The 20,797-nt window shown below is 39.8% G+C and overlaps 2 protein-coding genes across 6 annotated transcripts in view; one reads left to right on the top strand and one right to left on the bottom strand.

Moving 5' to 3' along the window:
• Window positions 1-374: 374 nt before the first annotated feature.
• Window positions 375-5,461, bottom strand: LOC147179742 (uncharacterized). 2 transcript variants are annotated; one of them, XM_086067778.1, is made up of 5 exons: window positions 5,238-5,461; window positions 5,034-5,164; window positions 4,840-4,933; window positions 3,428-3,599; window positions 375-1,713 (listed from the first exon to the last, which is right to left on the bottom strand). In XM_086067778.1, exons 3-5 carry the CDS (start codon window positions 4,920-4,922, stop codon window positions 676-678), a joined length of 1,293 nt encoding a protein of 430 aa, XP_085923904.1. In that variant the 5' UTR covers window positions 4,923-4,933; window positions 5,034-5,164; window positions 5,238-5,461; the 3' UTR covers window positions 375-675. The 2 variants fall into 2 exon arrangements, with proteins under 2 accessions (XP_085923904.1, XP_085923903.1); XM_086067777.1 differs by having other exon boundaries at window positions 5,034-5,460.
• Window positions 5,462-6,933: 1,472 nt separating this feature from the next.
• The window catches only part of LOC147179741 (PDZ domain-containing protein 4-like), a 29,335-nt gene continuing 15,471 nt past the window's right edge, over window positions 6,934-20,797 (top strand). For 2 of the 4 annotated variants that reach the window (XM_086067776.1, XM_086067773.1), the window contains exon 1: window positions 17,304-19,166. In XM_086067776.1, coding sequence (XP_085923902.1) covers window positions 19,107-19,166 — 60 coding nt within the window. In that variant the 5' untranslated portion in view covers window positions 17,304-19,106. Of the gene's footprint in view, window positions 7,140-7,225; window positions 7,377-9,545; window positions 9,668-16,081; window positions 16,196-17,303; window positions 19,167-20,797 lie in introns of those variants that run through there. The other 2 variants (XM_086067774.1, XM_086067775.1) reach the window with 2 other exon arrangements.

Raw genomic sequence — 20,797 nt, 5'->3', positions numbered from 1 at the left:
ATAACGAATTATACCCGTACCTCAAGGCATCAGTGTGACTCCAGAATGTATGTTTATTTATAAATGTCCCCAAGGATTTATTTCAAGTTATGTCAACCATGTTAGATTACTCAAGAGAAATCAATTTATAATGACAACCTCAACTGACTTAAGATGCCAATGATTATTATTTTTTTTAAAGTACATTTGGAAAGACTTGTCATAATTATTAATAGACAACTAATTGATTAGCAAATTGAAAACTGCTTACACAATTTTTCATTAAACAATTGTTAAATACAAACCGAAAACTGTCAATCTCATACTGTATGAATACAATATTATTGCAATGACACCATATTGGGAATGCATTGAAGAACACCAAAGTTGCCATATTGTGGAAGATGTCAACATTTTAATTTTATTTTTTATTATTTAGAACTGGGTAAAACGCGGCCATTACCAAGGGGTAAAGAAACAGCCTTTGTCCAAACCAGACAGAACCTTTTCCCAATTAACAGGTTGCACACAAATTTAAACTCTGATTAAGATTCAGTTTGATTCAGTGGCAGATGACAAACAAGACATAATTACTAGCCACAATTTAAACAAGTAGCAGCATTAAAATACGAGAAACGGATAGTGACATCTGTCAGGGACAGTCCAGTAAACTGAATTGAGTGGTGGAAAGTTTGATTAGAGCACAATCTGCAGATCAAAAGCAGTTGGTTCCTTGACTTCCGGCTCCTTATCTGGCACGTCTGCAGGAAGATCTGGCACCGTTTCCCGTGGCTCAATTTTTACATCAATCTCAATCGGGACGTCCGGTCCTTTGCCCAATATATACCCGTAATTTCTTTGAACCTCGAAAAATGCTGAGGTGAGGAACTGTGGAGAAAACATCCGGAGTGCCGGGGGCAGCTTTGGAGATTGATGTGGGCGGGCTCTCTTTAAGGCTTCAGATTTCTCCGCTCTTTGTGCTTCGGAAGCTCCGACGTCAGAGGGCTTGGCTTTCGGACGGAAGTGAATGGAAAGAGTGGGGTGCGGTGGCGGCATTTCGTCCAAAAGTTGCGGTTCCGTGTCTGAGGCCGACGCTTGGGGTTCACCGTTTTGAAAAGTGGGGTTTCCGAGCAGGGGGATGAAAGCCCAGGAAGTGTGGAAGTCTTCCAGCGGCTTCACAACCTCGCCCGCCGGCTCTCGTACGTACCCCGACTCGGTGACAGGACAAACGTCGTCGCACTCGCTGGCGGAACAGACGTCGTCGCACTCGCTGGTGATGACAGGCTGCGCCACCAACAGCGCGCGTCTGTGCTGCTGACAGAACAGCACGCCGCATGTCTGGCACTTCCTAACGTCTCTCATGTGGAGCAGTTTGTGGCGCTTCAAGCGATGGCGGTCGTTGAACGTTCGATCGCAAATGTTGCACGGGAAGGAAGGCTCGTCTGGCTCCGCCAAAACTCCGGCGGGGATCTTCTCCTGGACGTCGCCGCTGATGGGCGACCTTTGTCCTTCGTGCTCAAGTTTATGTTTGACCAGCTGTGCGACCGCAGAGAAGTTTTCATTACACAGCTCGCACAGGTAAGCGCCCGTTGGAGCCACGATGTGCTTGAGGAGCACCACAGGGCTGTTTTTTGACGGTTTCAATACGGGTGACGGAGTTTTCTCAAAAGAAGCGGGGGGGATTTCTTTCATTTCAGTGTCAATCTTGGTTTCCTCGGTCGAAGCTTCTTCTGTCTGCAAAACACACCAAAGACATTATTGACGACAAGTTTAAGAGGTTGGTTTCATTTGGATATTCAGAGGGTAAACGTAAAAGTGTATACATGTACAAGGTATATGTATATACATACTGTATATACAGTATGTATGTATGAAAATATGCATGCATGCTGTGTATGTACATATGTATACATAAATAAGAAAAAAAGATGAAATATAAAAGTGAGGTAGATAAATTATTATTAATATTTTATGAAGGGCTGGGATTCAATAAGTTGTACTTTCCCACATTATTATTATTTTTCTTGTCCATATATAGATTGTATATCATTTGCATGTTCAAAACAAACAAACAAACAAACAAAAAATCCAAATTAATTAAAAATTCACAGGCACACCCCACCCCCATTTTTTTAAACAAGCAAAAATAGCACTCTATTATATTGTATTTTATTTTAAAAAACAAAACAAAAAACAGTGATAAGCAGTTAATATAATGGATGGAGTAATAATAACTTAATTTAACGTATGTGTGTCAATTCAATGCTCTATGCCTAGTGCCTATGTTGGCCACCAGGAGGTAATAATATACCAAATAAAGAATTCTACAAGTGATTCTGAAAGATACTGTAATATTTGTCATTTTTAGTCATTATTCATTCACAGAGGATAAAGAATGTTTTCAAATATCCATTGCGTCTAAAACGGCAACTATCAATGCTAACCGTTACCATGTCTACGGTGTTTTGCCTGGTTTATTAGCATTAAGCTAAGTGGACTTTCTCTTAAGTCAAAGCGAAGATAAATACACAATGTGCAATTCTCTTAAATTATGTTTAATATGGTAGTAAACTCTTACCGTGAATGACGTTAATTCGCCATTTTTTCCCCAATGGGGTTGGGTGTGGGAGCATCTGATGCTACTCAACAGCAAATTTTAAACTTGGAAGCAAATTTACTGATACACCACCAGTTGATGACATCAGTGCCCCGTTTCAGATATGAGATCAACATCATTTGAGAGATCATTGGCAGTGAATGACTTAACAGCATGAAACCTGTTTTGTAATGATTTGTTCACTGCTTTCCAAACTGTGGTTTATTATATAAATATTATATAAATGCACTAGGGCGCTGAGGTCGGCCAATTCAGGTCAAATCGTGGAGCCCGGGTTTCAAAGCAATCACGGTGAAGCGGCATTTAGTTGTTAAGTTATGCTGCATAAAAATGGAATAAAGTGCTAACAGAAGTGAAGTAAGGCCCGAGTGTAAATACTTCCAAGGCCATGTTAAAGCGTTTCTCACCATACCTTTGATTTAATGTCTTTCAAGCATTTTTAAACTAAATTTCATAATACGCTCTTTTAGTAATTGCAGAAAGCTACTTTGTATTTCCTTTGCTTTTAAATCTTTTGTTTGTAAATTCCTTTAAATGTTGTTAATGTATGTTCTTTTAGTAATTTTAATAAGCTACTTTTGTTCCCTTTGTTTTGCCTTTGAATGTTGTTAGCTTTTGTGTTTGTTAATAGTTTCGGGTGTTGCACCTTGTGTATGAAATGTGCAATAGAAATTAAGTTGCCTTGCCTAGTGTGCATTTAATGCGCTTGTATTTTAAGTTTGTGCAATGCAAGTCAATGCAAAAAGCAACAACAAATTGGCCAAATGACGGTTCATATTGTAAGTCGGACCACTTGTTTCTTAAAGTACCAGAGTAATTTGGACATTGTACCCTTGCACATGCTGTGGTCTGTACGTCTTGTGAAGGTTGGCTTTCAGTAGTTTCCACGGAGGGCTGCTGAACTTCAGGCTCCTCATCTTCGATCGGCGCTTCCTCGGACTCGCTGTTGTGCTCTTTGTTTTTGCTGTGACGCCAGTGGCATTTTCTACGTTTTCTGCCAACCCTTTGAAAATATTGTAAAGACGAATTTTGGTTCAGGTTAATCGGCAAATTTGCAACTGATGGCAGGTAGAAATGCCGAAACACAATGACGACAGAAAATGCAATAGCCACATGAAGTGAGCGTGAACCGTGAATGCTGAAACAAAAGGTTGGTCAACAGTGCAATGTACTAAAAAGCAGCATCGAACATCTATTTTCTACACAGCATATCTGAATTTGAGTCACAGGTGAGCTGGAGAATTCCTCAACGAGAAAGGCTAAAAAGCTGTCAAAAGAAGTCTACACACCCCTGTCTGAATTTGTTTTGTTGTTGTTGTTGTTTTTTTACTGAAATGCACATGTTATAGGTCACATTACTGGTGGAAACATTTTTCAGATTTAGAAAATGTACTGTATTTATACAATTGATAAATCTTATCTTATCTCACTTATTTAACTTTTAAGTACAGCAAAAATACATTTAAATTTAATCTTATGAACTGTTTTTGTAGCATTTAAGTTAAATAATTTTACTTATATACAAAATAAATTTTAACTGAATCATTGAGTATTTTCTTTTCTATAAGCAGCACAGTAGTAATGTTAAAATAGTTTATAAAGTTAGAATGGCTTTCAATGACATGAAATATACTCTTTAGGAATAAACCCCTTGCATGTTTTTTTATGGATACTTGAGCCTACTACATTCGTGTTTAACGTGGGTCAATAAAATTGACAACCACTGATTTTATTTCGCCACTGAATTTAACTAGCATGTTTTAGAAAGTAGGAAGGAGCCGGAAAACGCAAAGAAAACCCCAAGGAAGCATGGGGATGAAATGAGAGGATGTTATCCCTGAACCTTGAGTTGTGAATCAAACATGCTAGCCAATGTGTCACCACTCACCATGCTGCCAGCTTCTAATAATATTTCATAAATCTATTTGTGGAGATGCATTGATATCAGTGTTACATCATTGCTTTCATCTTACTACAATACATGTGCGAGTGTTGCCTTAAAAAAATAAAAATAAATTGTTAAAACAACCAGCTAAGCAATGTGTGCTTAAGAGAGGCTACATTGGAATTTTATGAGAATGTCCACAATAACGCATCTGTAATGCCGTAACAAGCTAGCTTGTGTTTATAGAACAGCATAAAGAGGCCAAACGTTGCAGATGCAACGTCAACAAGCTTACATTCGGTCAACGTGTACAAAAAGCCAAAACGCAAAAAGTTGTTGAAGAAGTGAAAGTTCTTGCCTTCTACTTTGGTTCTCGGCGTGTAGGCTGCTCTTCACTTTTGTAAACACTGAAGGCACAAAGTCGGGATTGTCTTCATCCATGGACGCTTGTCCTGCAAACACACGTGCATTCTGTAAACATCTTCCGCGACATTTTGGGCGACAAACGAGCACCAAAGTCGCCAAAAATAAACCTAAAAAGTTCAGCTTTACCTGATATGAAATGGGCGCCACAAATGCGAGCATTTTCTTTGAGCTCCTCCGCGCTGCCATTGACTTGCTGGAGCACTTTGAGCCACAAACGCCGCCGGTTGGCTTGAAACGTTCGATATTCCGTTGGTATTCTGTAGAATTTCAGTTTGCTATCAGAAGAACGGCTATTTGAACAACCCAGCACGCAACAAGTGTACATTTTACTTGAAATGTAGTTTAGCTTCGGACGAGGAAGTGTGCCGTCGAAAGGACTGTCGGCTTCCGTTGCCGGGCAGCGCGCACCGGAAGTTAGCGTCGGCTAATGTTAGCCGGGAACGAGACGACTAACAATGGAATATCTGCGTTAATGTAATTCTTTTTTTTGTTAAGATAATAACAACGTTGCGACTATAACCACGTGTGACTATAGTCTTACGATGACTAAATAAAAAATCTCACTGTATTGTCCTTACACGACACTCTGAGCCAGGCCCCTTCGGGTGGAAGTTGTTTTTTTCTTTTTTTGCTAGCCACCGGCCATAACTTTAGGTACACCACAGTCAAATCAATCCAACATGGAGCTGAGGTGGGTAAAATAACGCTTTTAGACCGCCTGAAGACCACCAAAAAACAAAACCCGGTCGACGGGAAAGCAAATGTATGTATGTATTTATGTATGTTTGTTTTCATTATTGTCATAAACCACACAAACACTGAAAGCAAACAAAACAGCATTATACTTTTTGGTTATGAAAGTTTGAAAACCTCAACGAAAATCAATTTTTTTTGAAATTGGTGCATGTTCACAGTTTTGAAGAGTCACAAGTTTATTATTTATTACAATAAACTTATACTCAAATCTTCTTTAAAAGATTTGTTTGATAATGTCTCATATAATTCAATGAATTGTTGACATTTTACACACATTACATACTACACTAACACATTAAAACAATTTAATCTTTAGCCTATTTTGAATTTAGATTTTCAGACACATTACCCACTACATCAGTGATGGGCAACTTAAAGGCTGGTGGGGGGCACACATTTTCATCAGTGCTACTGGGGAGTTATATAGGACTTCCTAACCAGATGTATGACCAATAAAAATAAAAAGGCTATTTTAGATATGGACAGAATACAAGCATATGTACAAAATAAGTGCTCTAAATATATGTATTTCATTTGTCAAAATACATTTCTCAATGCATCTATAAAAGATCCACTATTAACCCAACAACAAACAATTTGACACAATCAACAAAATAACTACATACTAGGATTCCCACCCTGTCTAAAAATGCAGCATAAAACTGCTGAACAGCAAAAAAACACCTACATTTATGAGCCATGCCTGCCATCTAGCGGTAGATAGTGATATTACAACTACATAGCATCCATCCGGACAAGGAGCCAGACCAGGTGCGGGTCCAAAAAAATGTGCATGGGAATTGACTAATTTACGTACATCACATTTGGCAGAAGCATAGAAAAATACATAATATAGATTATTTTTGGACAATTATTTTACACATCTAGATGCTTTTGAGGATCATTTGTAAACTCTAAATTCAGGAAATGTCAGATGTTTGTAACGTACTTACTGCGTAATTGGTTGAAGTTGTTGATGACGTTACAACATGTTTTAGGTCATTGGTAGTCATCTAAAGTCAGGGGTCTGCAGCCTGCGGGACTCTGTGGTTTTGGAAATTATACATGGAAATTATACACTTCGGAAGTGTATCATTTTAAATTACTCTTTGTTTTTCAAAAGTAATTCCAAATTTGAAGATTATAGTGCTCTTGCAACATCAAAATAAAACTTTTTTTTCACCTAAAATATGCGTAAACTGGAAGAAGAAAAAAATCCTACATGCTGCATGAACTAATCTCGCAAACCAGATTGATAATTGTGATTCACTCGAGGGAGTTTTTCACGTTATCAATCTGGGACTTCACTCGGCAGATCTGTTTGGGAAAGGAGGGATTTGCTGTACAATACTTTGAGCTGATTGGACGATGCGGCATCTTGCACGTTTGTTTTGACCTACCAACACAACGGATGAAAATGTCGTCTTCCGTCTCGTCTTAGGGAGTGGGGAGGTAAAGCATGAACATCTTTACCAGGTAAATATGTTAAAATTCAACAAGGAAATGGTGAGTAATTCTGCAAGAACACAATTAATTGCCGCGTCCATTTGTCTGGAAAAAAGGTCGGCTGCAAACGTAACAGCGGGAGCGATACAAGACGTATTCTCCAGAGTTTGTGAACTCACAAATACCGCAAGAATTCATCTTGCTGCCAAGGTTATGATGTGCCAACACTGTATGTTGAGATTCAGGAGCAAAACTCACATTAACTAGGTAAAAATAAATCCTGTATTCTAATTGCTATTATTCTGCAAATAGATATTTGACATTGTTCAGTGAAATAGTCCTAGATATACAGTATGCTATCCTCACTTCCTTTTTTGTGGCTCTCAGTGTTAAGTGTATTTGTTTTCTTTTGACCTTGACATACGTGATATCAATGACACATCTGTAACTGTTGTTGTAATGCATAATTCCAGCCTAGGGGGCGACAGAAGCTATGCAACTCAGTAGGGTCCAATGCCAGCCATCTGCCAGGGCCCCCTTCTCTTCAGACTGGTGACTCAGGTCCTTAAAGTAAAAAATAAATAAATAAAAGGAACTTAATGTTCAGGGCACTTTAAAAACCAATAACATACTATGGAAAATGAAGTATAATATACTCTATAAATGAGTTTTTTCCCTTGCCAAAGACATCAGAAAAAAGTCAAAGGCAGGCAACTGAAACCAAAATGTCTCTTTCAAGCCAAGGCTACAGTGTTTGTACGTGACCAGTAGATGACGCTGCTATTTAGTGTCAACATGCTCAAGGGTCTCTAAATACATTAATGCAAAGTTTAGAACCAGGATGTTATTTTTTCTTTAACGGCATCTAATTACCCCGCATTCATTGGTATTATGTATTTGTTCTTGGCGACTTTCATTCAAATATCTCTCAATAGCGCCTTTAACTCAGCCAAGCCAAGTTGAGCTTTTTATTATGCCAATTTTTAAAAAGCCACTTGCAGTTATATTGAAATTTTGTTTGTGCTTCCTTTTTTGTCAATACATTTATATCTTTCACAAGAATATCATATTGATGGATTCCAAACCGTTGAGAGCAGTTATTTGTGAACACATACACGAACCGGAGAGCTATAAGATAGAGTTGCTGTGTTCTCCTCCCTCAAGGTGACTTCTCCATCTGCACCCTCCCTAGTGTTGCCAATCCCCCCGTTTTTTTTCTTTTCTGCTACGCGAGGTGGGATCTGATGCTTCTCCGCTTCAATCCCACATGCGGCCTGTGAGCAACACACATCAATCTCTGCCCCCGGCGTGATGCCGAATTGCAGATTGGGACGAATGAACCTGAGCAAAATGAAATAAGAGTCCGGCTGCAAAGCGTGACAATTTCATTTGTCTTTTTATTTTTGCTGTTGGAGAATGCTGGTTACATTTGACAGCTCAAAGTCCCCATCTTAATTAGCCTTTTCCTCACCCCTGCTACTAATGTGTTATTCTGGGTGGGATAAAATAGGAACACGAGGGTGATGGACTATATGAAAAACTGGAGCAGCGAGATTGTACTAATATTGTCTCCCTTATTGTCGGCTCGCCGTTTGACTGATGTTTTCAAGGCCCACACAATATTGTGTTCTGTAAAAACCTAATGACCGGACCTACCAAAAGAAAGAGAAGACTCTTTCATCAGAAAGAGAAAAAAATGTTCCAGCATTTTCATTCTATAGCGATTAGTAGTAGAATAAGGGTATGACATCGGTTTCTGGCCAAAAAGTGGAGAAAACGATATTTTTGGTTGAGGAAATATGTCAAGCAGAAGAATTATATATTTTGTATTTGTCACACTTCAAGCCACAAAACAACAAAATCAAGACTGCAAAAGGGATTTTGATGGCAAAATAATCATGTATTTAAAGATACAAATAAGGCCTGGCACAAACATCAGGATTTTGGACATTTTAAAAGCTCTTTGACAGACCTCACACATGAAAAAAACTTTTTTAAAATGGGGCATTTAACAATTTTGGTCGAATTGTGTGTGGTGTGCACAGAGCACCACACACAGACACTTCTGAATATGCGCGGAATGTTCGAGTGTTCCTGAAAAGGACCAGAGGCGGGAGCGTTGCAAGATGGAAATGGAAATCACATTTGTTGTCATTGCACAAGTCACAAGTGCAGAGCAACAGAAGTCATTTTACTCTTATAACATATCAGCTCGCTTTTTTCTTTGTTGGTGTTCGTTCTTTTTCTTTTGGAGTTAATGGTGACTGGCACGTCCGAGTAGATGAACAATTTACTTGCACAGTCTTCTACTACTACAGTAAATGCTATTGATGTTGGTAATTATGATAACACTTGGAGAGCTAAATATTTTTTTAATGTGGTACTTAGTGTAACAATTAATTTGAAAACCATGTCATGTTTCTGGTGTCTATGCAGCGCTGGCGGCCCACATGTGTAAAAGGACAGCGGGCGTATGATCCAGAACCCCGACACGAGAAGATGGGTGTGGTGCCGCTACCTGCTGACCTCGTGCTGTGACACCGACAGCCCTTCACAAGGTATCAGGCTCAACTTCATCCAAAGGTTGCTGCTGACGTGCCGATCTCCGCTATCACTCGCTCCACAAGCAATTACACATTCATTTCAGCCAGACAGGCTCCCATCCCCCTCACGCCTCCTTTCTTTGCTCTCTCCTTGCTACGTCCCTGCAGTGCCTGCCCTCTCCATGTGGCACACATCTCCCCAGCACACACACACACACACACGCACAACCCTTAACCTTCCCGTTTTTAGTTTCCCTTTCACACTTTGCAGCACATCAACATTGGGTTCTGAGAAATACTCAAAGGACAGACAGAGCGAGGAGGCCAAAGGGGCGAAGATGAGAGTCGAGCTGAAGGGGGGATACAATGTGCGAAATGTAAGGAAAAGCAAAGCGGAGGCTGAGTGGAGCCTGGCTAATGATATATTGATTTGGTTGAGCCCGGGGCAAATATGTAGGCGTGCGTGGGAGGAGAAGAGTCACGGTTTGCAGATGTGCTAAAACATCTGGCTGGGAAACGCTGGTGTTGTTGTGGGCTCAGCCAGAAGCACTTTGTAAACACCCCAGTGACACAATAACATGTTTGCAACAATTAAGAATCAATGGGAAGCTCATTATGTACTCCTGTACATGCTAATGATCAGCATAAGAAATGCATCAAAATTCTGGAGTGGTTTCTTATACAGTGGTGGGGTCATTTTCATATTATTTGTTCAGTAAATACATACAGTACACCACCACATTTTATTTTGAAAATCTATTAATTTGACTGATATGAGTATTTACATTTTTGGCAGTTCATCATTTAAAACTTCAGGTTTTAGAAACTTTGTTCAGATTACATTTATGTTGTACTGCCATTAAATTTGTGCAGTTTTATTAACTATTATGGGCTAAAATTTTAAATCAGCTTTTTAATATAGGACTTCAAGTATTTCAACATGAAAGACATGCCCAAAAAACTGGCATATATATTTAAAAAATCTAATTATATGAAAATGCCTTGAGATATGAGTGACCCAATTTAGGAGTTTTTCCAAACATGATCGGTCTTTCAGTCTTTTTTTTTTTTTTTTGCTTTAAATTGAGAGTAAAAATTTGATATCTGAGCGCTGTCTGGTGGCAGTGAGTTAAACTCCACAAAATAGAAAACAATTCTTCAAAAAAGAAACTTCAAGCTTCTAAAAGGCACTCTCAGTTCACCTAAAAAGAAGAAAAGAAAATTACATGTGCATTTACTTTTTTTAAATGACAACTTTACCTTAGAGTAATTAGCTTAGTGCTAACACATAATGCATAACGCTTGGCGGAGTTGTCAGGCTTGAACTGATATTTGAACACACTCTTCTTCTTCGTGGCTGCATGACTATTATACTACCTACCAGTGGCCAAGGAGCACAGACTATTTAACACTTTACATTGTATTTTAGTATGTTGGTACTACTTGTTTTTCTAAAATAAAATCTTATAAAATTGGGTATGCCTGAAACTGATTAATTTAATTTCCATACATTTTAATGAGTATGATCATTTGAGATTCAAGTGTTGTAAGTTAAAAGCGTAGTTAGTTATGGTAAATTAAACTTGTATCTCAAGTCACCACTATTTATCTTAAGATATAAAAACAGAAACACGTTGTGTTTTAATGATGGAAGATAATAGCTCAGCCGCAGCTCAGAGCTAAATTAAAACATTTTATTTTTTTTATTGGTGGGAGAGAGATAGAATGGAGTGGAATTAATCAGATTCTGCTCCTCGTAGTATGTCAGGGTGTGCATTAGTGCACACACCCTTGTATGTACACTTGAGTCCCTCTGGACAAGTACTGGAGGTGAAATGTATTGATTCATAAATACGGTGCTCTGTTATTGATACACTTTATTGATTTGGCAGGTCAGCTGAGATAAAAGTGATGTGCTGAAAATTGTTTCGGAGCTTTGTGGCACCCTGGAGTCAGTCTGAGATGATGAAATCAAATCATGTTATTCCATTTTGAGCCTCTGTTTATTTCATATTGGTCATGTTGTGTTTACAAATCAGTCTGCACATAATTGTAATGGTGAGCCTAGAGAGCCAAAGGTAGAGGAAATTGTGCTTACGTTGGCCTAATGTAGCAAGTCTATGGTGACAGGAGTATTGAACACATGTTCATTTTGTGCAGATAAAACAACAGATGAGGAGTGAGCCAGATTGCAATTAATTGCGTATATTGAATATTTTAATGGCTTTAATGCCCTGCTGAATGTTGCACCTGAGGGCGTCCGCGGTTAATTCAATTATACGGAAATGAAGATGTCACAGTGAAGAGATTGTCACAGCCAAGCGTGGCCGTTGTATTAGCACGCAAATGTATCAGGCCACTCATTTTCACTCAGCCGCTTCTTCCTCTATTGTCTTTTTTCTTTGGAAAGGTCAATGCAATTTCTTTTTTCATATTCCAACTTGTTACACCTAAAACAAAAATCCAGAATTTAACCCTCATTATCTCTTTTTATAATCTTTTTTTTATTTTTTAAATCTCGCCTTCATTTCCTTTTAATTTTCTGGTCACAACTGGTTTATCGAGCTGTCGCTATCTAATCACGTGATATCGCATAATTTTCAGATGATCGATTTTTAATTTTTAATTTTTATTTTGTATTTTATGAGTGGCTTCATGCAGGAGTCTGTGTAGCCACAGTGCCTTGTAGTGGGCAGCGCTATCGTCGTGTTCAGAGAGCGAAATAAATCGATTTAGCACTATGAATAAAGATGTGAAAAAAAAATTCTAACATGGCCGGCAGTCAGGGCAAGTCAAAAGATAAAACAAATTGAAGTCTTCAGAGTTACACAGACCACATGAGGGAACAGGATGGCTGAGCAGCATCGTGAGTGTTCAATGAATGGCAAGTGCGCAAATGTGAGGTGTTTAAATGACTTTGCTTAAAATTGAATTCTAACAAACAGGCTGAAAGATCAAATAAATCAAAACCATAAGAATGAATTGTTGTAAGAACTGTCTTAATCAAGCAATCAATTTCTCGCTCCTGCTTCCTATCCAAACTTCAGCTGTCTCCAAAAGCAAAAAATAAATAAAAATACTTTCATCATGCTGTTATTTGACATGAACAAATATTCTAAATGTGATACGCAAAGATTTATGAAATGCATTACTTTAATGTATGTTTATTGCTCAAACACAACCTGTGCTACCTTAAACGTAGCCATCCGCTGTCACGCTAAAGGATAATCTATGGTCAAAATGAATAGTGTGATTAATCTGCGTTAATTGATTAATCATGATTAATGCGATCATTTTTGTGATTAATTAATCAGTTAACGCTTTAACTGACAGCACTGATTATTTATTACTCATATCTCAAGGCATTTTCATATTATTAGATTTTTAAAATACACACACACAAACGCACGCACACGCATACGCACACACACACAGTAGACACTAAGGAACCCCAAATTTCATTGTATTCCATCCAATGACAACAAAGGTGAGAGTGAATTATTTTGTGACAAGCAAACCAACTGCTACTCATTAAGATAGACACTTTTAAATACACTAACTAAATGTATTGTTTACCATCGATTAATTGAAGAAATTAAATGTGGTCAACGAAAAAAAATTTGCAAAAAATATATACATATATAGTATGTATATATATATATGTCCTTAATGCATTGCAGTTATCGGATCAAACTTGGTACATTATCGGCTAATAATATTCAAAATCAAGCGACTCAACTCTGACTCGGGTGCAAAAATCTGATCGAGACAACCACTGGATAGTGTTGTGGTGCTGAACAATTGCTGTTTACTCACTTAATCAGGTTCCATTGAGTGCATCAGGAGGTGGATGGTTTGTCTCGGCAAAGGAGACGTGCTCACTAACACACATTTAGCCACATTTGTCAACAATATTTGTTAGAAATTGTCCAGTTGTGTACGTAAAAAATAACAATAATAATAAATAATGATAATAATCCTGATACATAAGTCATTTTTCCTCAACTTTGTTCATCTTCCGCTCAACCTATTGTCACGCCATATCTTCTCTCACTCCACTTCACTTTTTCTTTCTCTCGTTTATCCACGGACTCCATTCTGCTTTGAGGCATCTCATCGCTTCCACCGTGAAATGGCTTTCAGCCGCACAGCCACTCTGCCGGAATGCGAATGAAGCCACGGTGATGGCCCCTTCTCAGTAACTCATTCACAAGACTCACTGTTGATATGACGCTCATGTTACACGCACATACACTGAAAGTGTAATCAAAATATCAAAAAACATCACATGGTTCTTGCTGCAGTCTGTTAAGTACTTGCAGCCTATTCCTCTAAGCGGTTAATAAATAATGAGAAGGATGTTTAGATTCTGTCAGTCTTCCCACCATTTGCCTCTCGAAAGCAATGGAAGCCTCACTAGGAAGAAAGGGTCTGTTTTCATGTTTTTTTTGGTTTTGTTTTAACATCCCCACTTTCATCTTGCCCAGTCCTGATCCTTCACTTCTCCCCCTACCAACCCTTGAAGAATCGCTCTGCTGGGACTACTTTATCTTCCGTTACTTGTGTATGCAGAACACTTGCACACTACAAATGGATCCTGTAACATCTCCGAGCTTTTCCTTTCCTTTCACATCAGAAGCTGAGTTGAACGTGAAGTGCATCTGAGAAGTGTTGCAGTACTGTTGTGCTGTTATTTCATCTGGAAGCAGATAATAACGAGCGCCCGTCTGTTTGTTTCAGTTTGACGATCGATCTGGAGCGCCATGTTTGCAAAAGACTCCCTGATATTTTTGTACTAAACACGATCATGAGGTGCTAGCACAACATATTTCCTACACAGTAAATTCTGTAGAGTCAATTTGACTCTATTTAGAGTGTGATTAAATAGACTCAGTTTTAGAGTAATACTTACACTTGAAAGAGAGTAAAATAAAGAATTGTAGAAAAAAAGTCACTCAAGGGTTAAGGAACAAACTAACAAGCTTCAGCTTGGGAGACAACCAATCAACTCCCTGAATCGCGCAGCTCCTGTTTGTGTGTTAATATCACTTATGTCAGCTGGAATCCTCCTAACTCCAAAATACCAAAAATTATGTTTTTGGCCCCCTTGAGTGACTTTTATTTAATTTATTTATTTCAATTTCTTTATTTTACTCTCTAGTCTCTTCCAAGTGCAAATATTAGCCTACTCTAAAACTGAGTCTATTTGGTCCCACTCTCACTAGAGTCAAATTGACTCTACAGAATTGACTGTGTAGCATTGTGCAAGCTGACAAACAGGACAGGTTAAAAAAAGAAAATAGAACAATGAAATCGAAGAAAACTTGAAACTCGAACTTGTATGTGTGTTTGTGAGGACACAAAAAGCAAGCATTTGTTTAGAAGGGCTATCAGAAAAGTTGCACTACAAATCTTATTACCCCATTGACATGAATGAAAACTGGCCACTGGGGATTTCTCCACCACCGTCAATAAATATTAATTGCCGCATGTTGCCGGCCACTAAACGCGCTCCTTTCCCCTGACGACAAACGACGAATATGAATTGCTAGATGAGGTCGGATGCGGCACCTAATCGCTTTTTTTTCTGTAATTTTATAATTGGGTCTATATTTGTTTTATATTAACTTCAGCATAATATGACGTGAGGTAACACAAGAGAAGAGTACAATATATGAAGACTTTTCTATTTTAGGAAATCCTTTACTGTTTAAAAGAACAGCCACTGATTTAGCTAATTTACGTTTAGTGTATTTTATACAGAATATTGATTTCATCTTTATATTTATTATCACTGCATTCAGTAGTGTTGTACGTGTGTGTGTGTGTGTGTGTGTGTGTGTGTGTGTGTGTGTGTGTGTGTGTCTGATGTTTTTGCCTCGACTGTTGATGAATGTCTGATTCAGCAGAAGTTCAAAGAGAACAGGTCAGACGTCATGTAAATCTAATTTTTCAGTACACATACTGTATGTCGATAACGTACTGTATATACTCCACTGTATATTTAATTTATGCTCTATATATATATATATATATATATATATATATATATATATATATATATATATACATCCATCTATTTACTGGACCGTGTCTCCTCACCCGGGTTGTGGGAGTACTGCGGCCTATCCCACCTGACTTTGGGCGGGCAGCAGGGCACATTCTGATCTGGTCGCCAGCCAATCTCTATAGTGTATCGTCGCTGTCAGCCGGAAACATTGCATGCCCATATATGGACATGGGGACAGACCAATCAGTATTGATATTGTTTCCATATATCAATACTGATTGGTCTGTCCTCATGTCATCTGTTTCTTCCCCTGCATTATTAACCAATTTCAAGTGTTCAAAACAGCTTGAGAGCAAATCTCTCGAATGCTTGAACTGTCTTGGTAGCGTTGTGAAACTCCGCCTCTTCCCTCACTGCAGGAGCTGCGCAGCATTATGGTGCCTCAAGATTGAAAGTCTGGAGGTCTTTTGGGCAAGGAGTGCGTGTGCATGGCTATACTGCTTTGGTGCAGAAGGAACTGGTCAGCCGTGAGGGTTAGTGTGCACAGATTAATTCCCACCTATTAGCTCATTATTATACACATTAACATAACTTGAAGACTTTTGAGAGTTGGGGGAAATGATGTAACTGCAGTTGTTTGCTTTTTTTTCAAATAGAACTGTAAAGGATTTTTGTCTCAATTTTGAACCATTTTAATCATTTTACTAAATTATAAATTTTCTGCATATAAATTAGCAATTGAACATGATTTTGGGGTGGTGTCTTGATGTTGGTGTGTGATGTTAATTAAATGATAGCAACACAAGAAAATAGCAACCTACTACTTCTTGATCAACCTCTATATCGTTCAATTCTTTCCACACAAGGTGCAGACAAACAGTAGTAGGCTATACATGCAAGGTGCAGTAGAAGTGCATGTGAATTCCTAACATCCAAAAAAGAGCAAACAAGTGGCGCTCTGACCTCCATAGGAAATTATTTCGCTCACACATATCAAGTGGTAATCTCAGATTCGGCAGAGACTTGGAATTGTATTTCTCCACCTTTTTGAACCTTCCTCTTGGCCAAGCCTAAACAACTGATTGTGATTACTGCAGGCAAAAAAAACATTGTTTTTCCATCCCATCTTTGCCTGCTCTCCCACACCGTCATTTGCATTTTATCACTTGGCTTTCTTCCCTGTTCTCTATTCATTGTGTCACACCTGTTATTCACTTTCCCCCCCTCTTCCTCCACAGCGTTTCCTCTCGCGCCTTCTTTGAGGCAGTGCACGCCCTCATCGAAATGCACATCCAGTGCTGCTCTCAAAACCTGCTCTGGGCATGAACGAGAGCCCTCGCCCCGTTTCCATGTCGTCTCACAAGCAGTCAAGGTGAATTGCTTGCCTGCCTGCCGTAATTAAAACGGATTAATTTCTATTTGCCTGAACCCCGATATTCCATTGGCTCCTGCTCAAATGCCTGCAGACCAGCAGAGCATAGAAAAGGCAGGAGGGAGCAAAGAGGAGGGAGCGGACAGCAAATGAGGTGTGGGCAAAATTATGGAGGGGGGGGGGGGGGGGTTAGCAAAGAGAGCCCAGCCCTGGAAACAGAGGAAAAGGGTGGGGTGGTGAAGAGGGGGAAACGTGTAGTGTAAAACGCAGCTTCAGTCGCAGCTCGGTGCTGCGTACTGATGAGTAGGCTCTCATCAGTGAGGAACAAGCGCCTATTGTGTTCCCCCCCGCTGCAGTGGGGGGCCGCATTTACCATCGCACCCGAGGGGAGAAGCCGGGAAGCACCCTCCAATCAGCCCAGGATGATTTCTCTCCGCTTGTGAGGCTGCTGATGCAGATTCATCTCCGGCTTAAGGGATGCTGGCCATGCGGCTGATTTCTTTGCTCGCACACCTTCCTGTGGATTTGTCACATGGACTCAGCAACAGAGGAAAGGTGGACTAAAAAGCTTTTGAATTTTGCCCCTGGACGCTGAAGTGCTTCCAAGCTCTTGCCCTTAAAGTCTGAATTGGACTCCAGTTGTCATTATTTGTAATTGTTGGTGAAGTTGCAGAGAGAAGGCAGCTGTGACACTGTTGCTTGTTTGCTTCTTCACTTGACTCAAGTTGTCAATCTCCTCTCGAAGGTTTGAGTATTCCTGCTCGCCTTGCATGCCTGTTTCCGTGTGTGTTCATCTGTCAGGGTGGAAGGATTACAGCACCTCTGGAGCGGATACAGGTGTTGCAGAGGCTTGATGGAGGATTAGCTGCTTTAATAGCTTGTCGCCGGCAGCCTGCGGAGCCGCGGACGCCTCACACGCGGCTCAAGCTGCGGCTGCATCGACACTTGGCGCAGGGGGATTAAAGATAAAAGGGGAAAGCAACGTGATTGCACTCGAAGGGCAAGACGACAGCAGGGAAAGATCAGCCTTTTTATCCAAGGTTCTCCTTAGATCATCTTAGGGAGGAGTGTTGAAACGTTGATGACACTTGACTGGACCTCTCCAATAATTCAGCAGCACAAAATCCAATCAGTGGGTGAGAAGATATTGACTCCTCTGTCCTGGTAGGATAGTCTGTTGTCTCATCACTCATCTTGAGAGGTCACTGATGTCATTGTAAAGTGTCATCCAGCCTCGAGCACTCGTGTGGTCTGAAGCAGTTTTCATCACATCTGACAAAGGATCAGATCAATATGATGATTTTCTCCTGCAGTCTACTGCAATCTTCTGTGTTCAGTAAGAGGTTGGGCGTGTTAATTTATTTTTGGAGAACCATTTTGTGTTTACTTAGCTGTGTATCAGCGAAAATTGTGACCAGGAAAAATCCGATGTAGTGGTCCGTCTCAGCATTACCTCACTTGGTTGAAGTTAGGAAGATTTCCTCCTGAATTGGAGGACCAAACAAAGTTTGGAGGGGCAACAATTAAGCACATGTTAATTCACCAGCTAGCTACACTCCAACAACAACTCGAGAAGCTTTGAGATGTGTTTGCCAGAAAAGGTCTGCGAAACAAAACTGATGCACCTTGCTTGACAGCAAGTCAAGTTTTGCTCCTCAAGTTGGAGACAGCACAGCCGGGAAGACTGCACAAAACAAACTACAAAAGGACCAAACAAAGAAGAGCACAGCGATCGCACTGTCGGATCTGTTTCGTCAAAACGTCTGAAATAAGCACAAACTTTTTTTTAAAAAAACATTACATTACAGCCACAGTGGATTTCAATGAGTGACGTTTTTTTTTGCCAGAGAACAAATCTTCTCCTCTTAAGTGTGTGGAACAAACAGGAGCTCAGAAAACGCTCTTCCTGACAAGGATGTCAGATTGCGCGTGGCGCTGACGACGAGGACGAAGAGGAGTGTTCCATACCACCATCCTGCAAGGGAGGAGGGTGGGTGGGGTCCTCCCTCTGCCACAGACAAAGACCTCGACAGGTTCTGCCGTAAGAACCGTGCAGTGTGTCAAACGCCACAATGGGCTGCAACATGTGTGTGGTCCAAAAGCCCGAAGAACAATACAGGGTCATGTTCCAGGTGAGGCCTCGTTCTTGCATCCTCTCCCAATGTCTCATTTCTTCCTCCAAGTGACAACTGTACTCACTGTTGGCCATTCCAACTGTCCCCACCAAAGCATTCAGGTTCGGTCCATATACTCTTCATTTTACACTCCAATTTTACTGCATTTTTGCAAATTTCCTGACTTTGTTGATTACTTCTAGTCATACTGTTTAGTCCTCATTCCAGTATTGGAAGACATTTTCTGTTTCCACAGCGAAATATTTGGGCAAATGATAGTTTCCCGAGACAAAATTTCAATGCAGCTGTAGTAAAAGTGATCCCTAAATAATATTTTAAATGCCCGCTAAAATGTTTTGTTTTCTCTCGTACCTCCTACTTCGTGCATAACTTAAGTATAAAAAAATAACAGTTTTGGTATGATTTTCTTAATGTCTTATTTGTAATTGTTCAAATATCAGACACATTTGAATTATGCTCTGAAATTGTGTGTCTCAACATGCATAAAAACTTTTAGCCATCTGGAGGAAGACAAAAAGTAAGCTACGCGACTCTAAATGAAGTAGACGTATAAGTAAACGAAGATGAAGGATTAATATGAAAGTGGATTAAGATTAAAAAAAATTAACAAGGGGACCTGGAAATGTTGAACCTCACTAAGGCTCTTCATTGTTTTTAAATCATTAATGCCCACAGCTACAGTTATGATAATTTTAATAATAATAAAGATTAAATAGTGCCAATCAAAAAGGTATAGAAGGAGCAGGAGAGGAAACATGATGGCTGGCTTGTTAAAAAAAAAGAAAGAAAGAAAAGGTGTTGCCAGGGTTACAGCCTCAGCCACCCGCTGCCAACTGGGACCTCAGAGCTTCTAAAAGATCATCTGGCAGCACAGTGCCCCAGGAAGGTTCTGATGGCGACTGGGTAATACATGTGCTGACCCCAACATAAGCCCCGTGATCACAAGGCATGAACAATCCTCGAAGCCTGCGCGGCGCCGTTGTTATCCGTGGTGCCTGATGCACCTTTTGGGATTGTGCTGCATGCTTAATGGGGCTGCATGTGCTGCCAGAAGCAAGAAAGACCGAGACCGAGCCCATAAAAGCATGCTAATGAGACGGGCAGGGAGAAGGAGACTCTCAGGGAAGTCTGCTCTTTCTGCTCCTTGCCCTCATGCGTCAGAAGCAATTGAGCGGATGGAGCCGAGACGGATAGACAAGCTTTCCAAAATCAAGGCTGCGTGCACAGACTGGGTTGCGCTCCGAAAACCGGACAAGATCTACTATGTTTCATAGTCACCGGTCCACACAACTCTTTTACAGAATTTGGACTATCTTTCAAGAACCACATTCAAAAAGAAAGCGTAGATGCTTTTCTTTTAGCAGAAAAAAGATTTTCAAGCTTTATCTGTTCTTTGGTAATCTGCAGTAGAAAAAAAAATTCTGACCAAATAGCAGTGAAAACACATTTTTTGGTGAAAAGAAACAGGACTGAGAAAGACTTTTTGTTGGCCAAATAATTATTTGCTTTAAGAAATACAACTAAGAAATGCCCCTCAAACAATTCTGACTCACTGCATGGATCAAGTTGAACGTCAAGGCTTCTTTTTTTCTTTCTTTTTTTTTTTTTACATGGCATTCGTCATTCCC

The sequence above is a fragment of the Leptonotus elevatus genome, chromosome 2 (assembly GCF_054856555.1).
Source record: "Leptonotus elevatus isolate MCC_2025b chromosome 2, RoL_Lele_1.0, whole genome shotgun sequence".
NCBI classification, from domain to species: domain Eukaryota; kingdom Metazoa; phylum Chordata; class Actinopteri; order Syngnathiformes; family Syngnathidae; genus Leptonotus; species Leptonotus elevatus.
The sequence above is the reverse complement of the archived record's forward strand: the minus strand, read 5'-3'. Positions and strand labels throughout refer to the sequence as shown.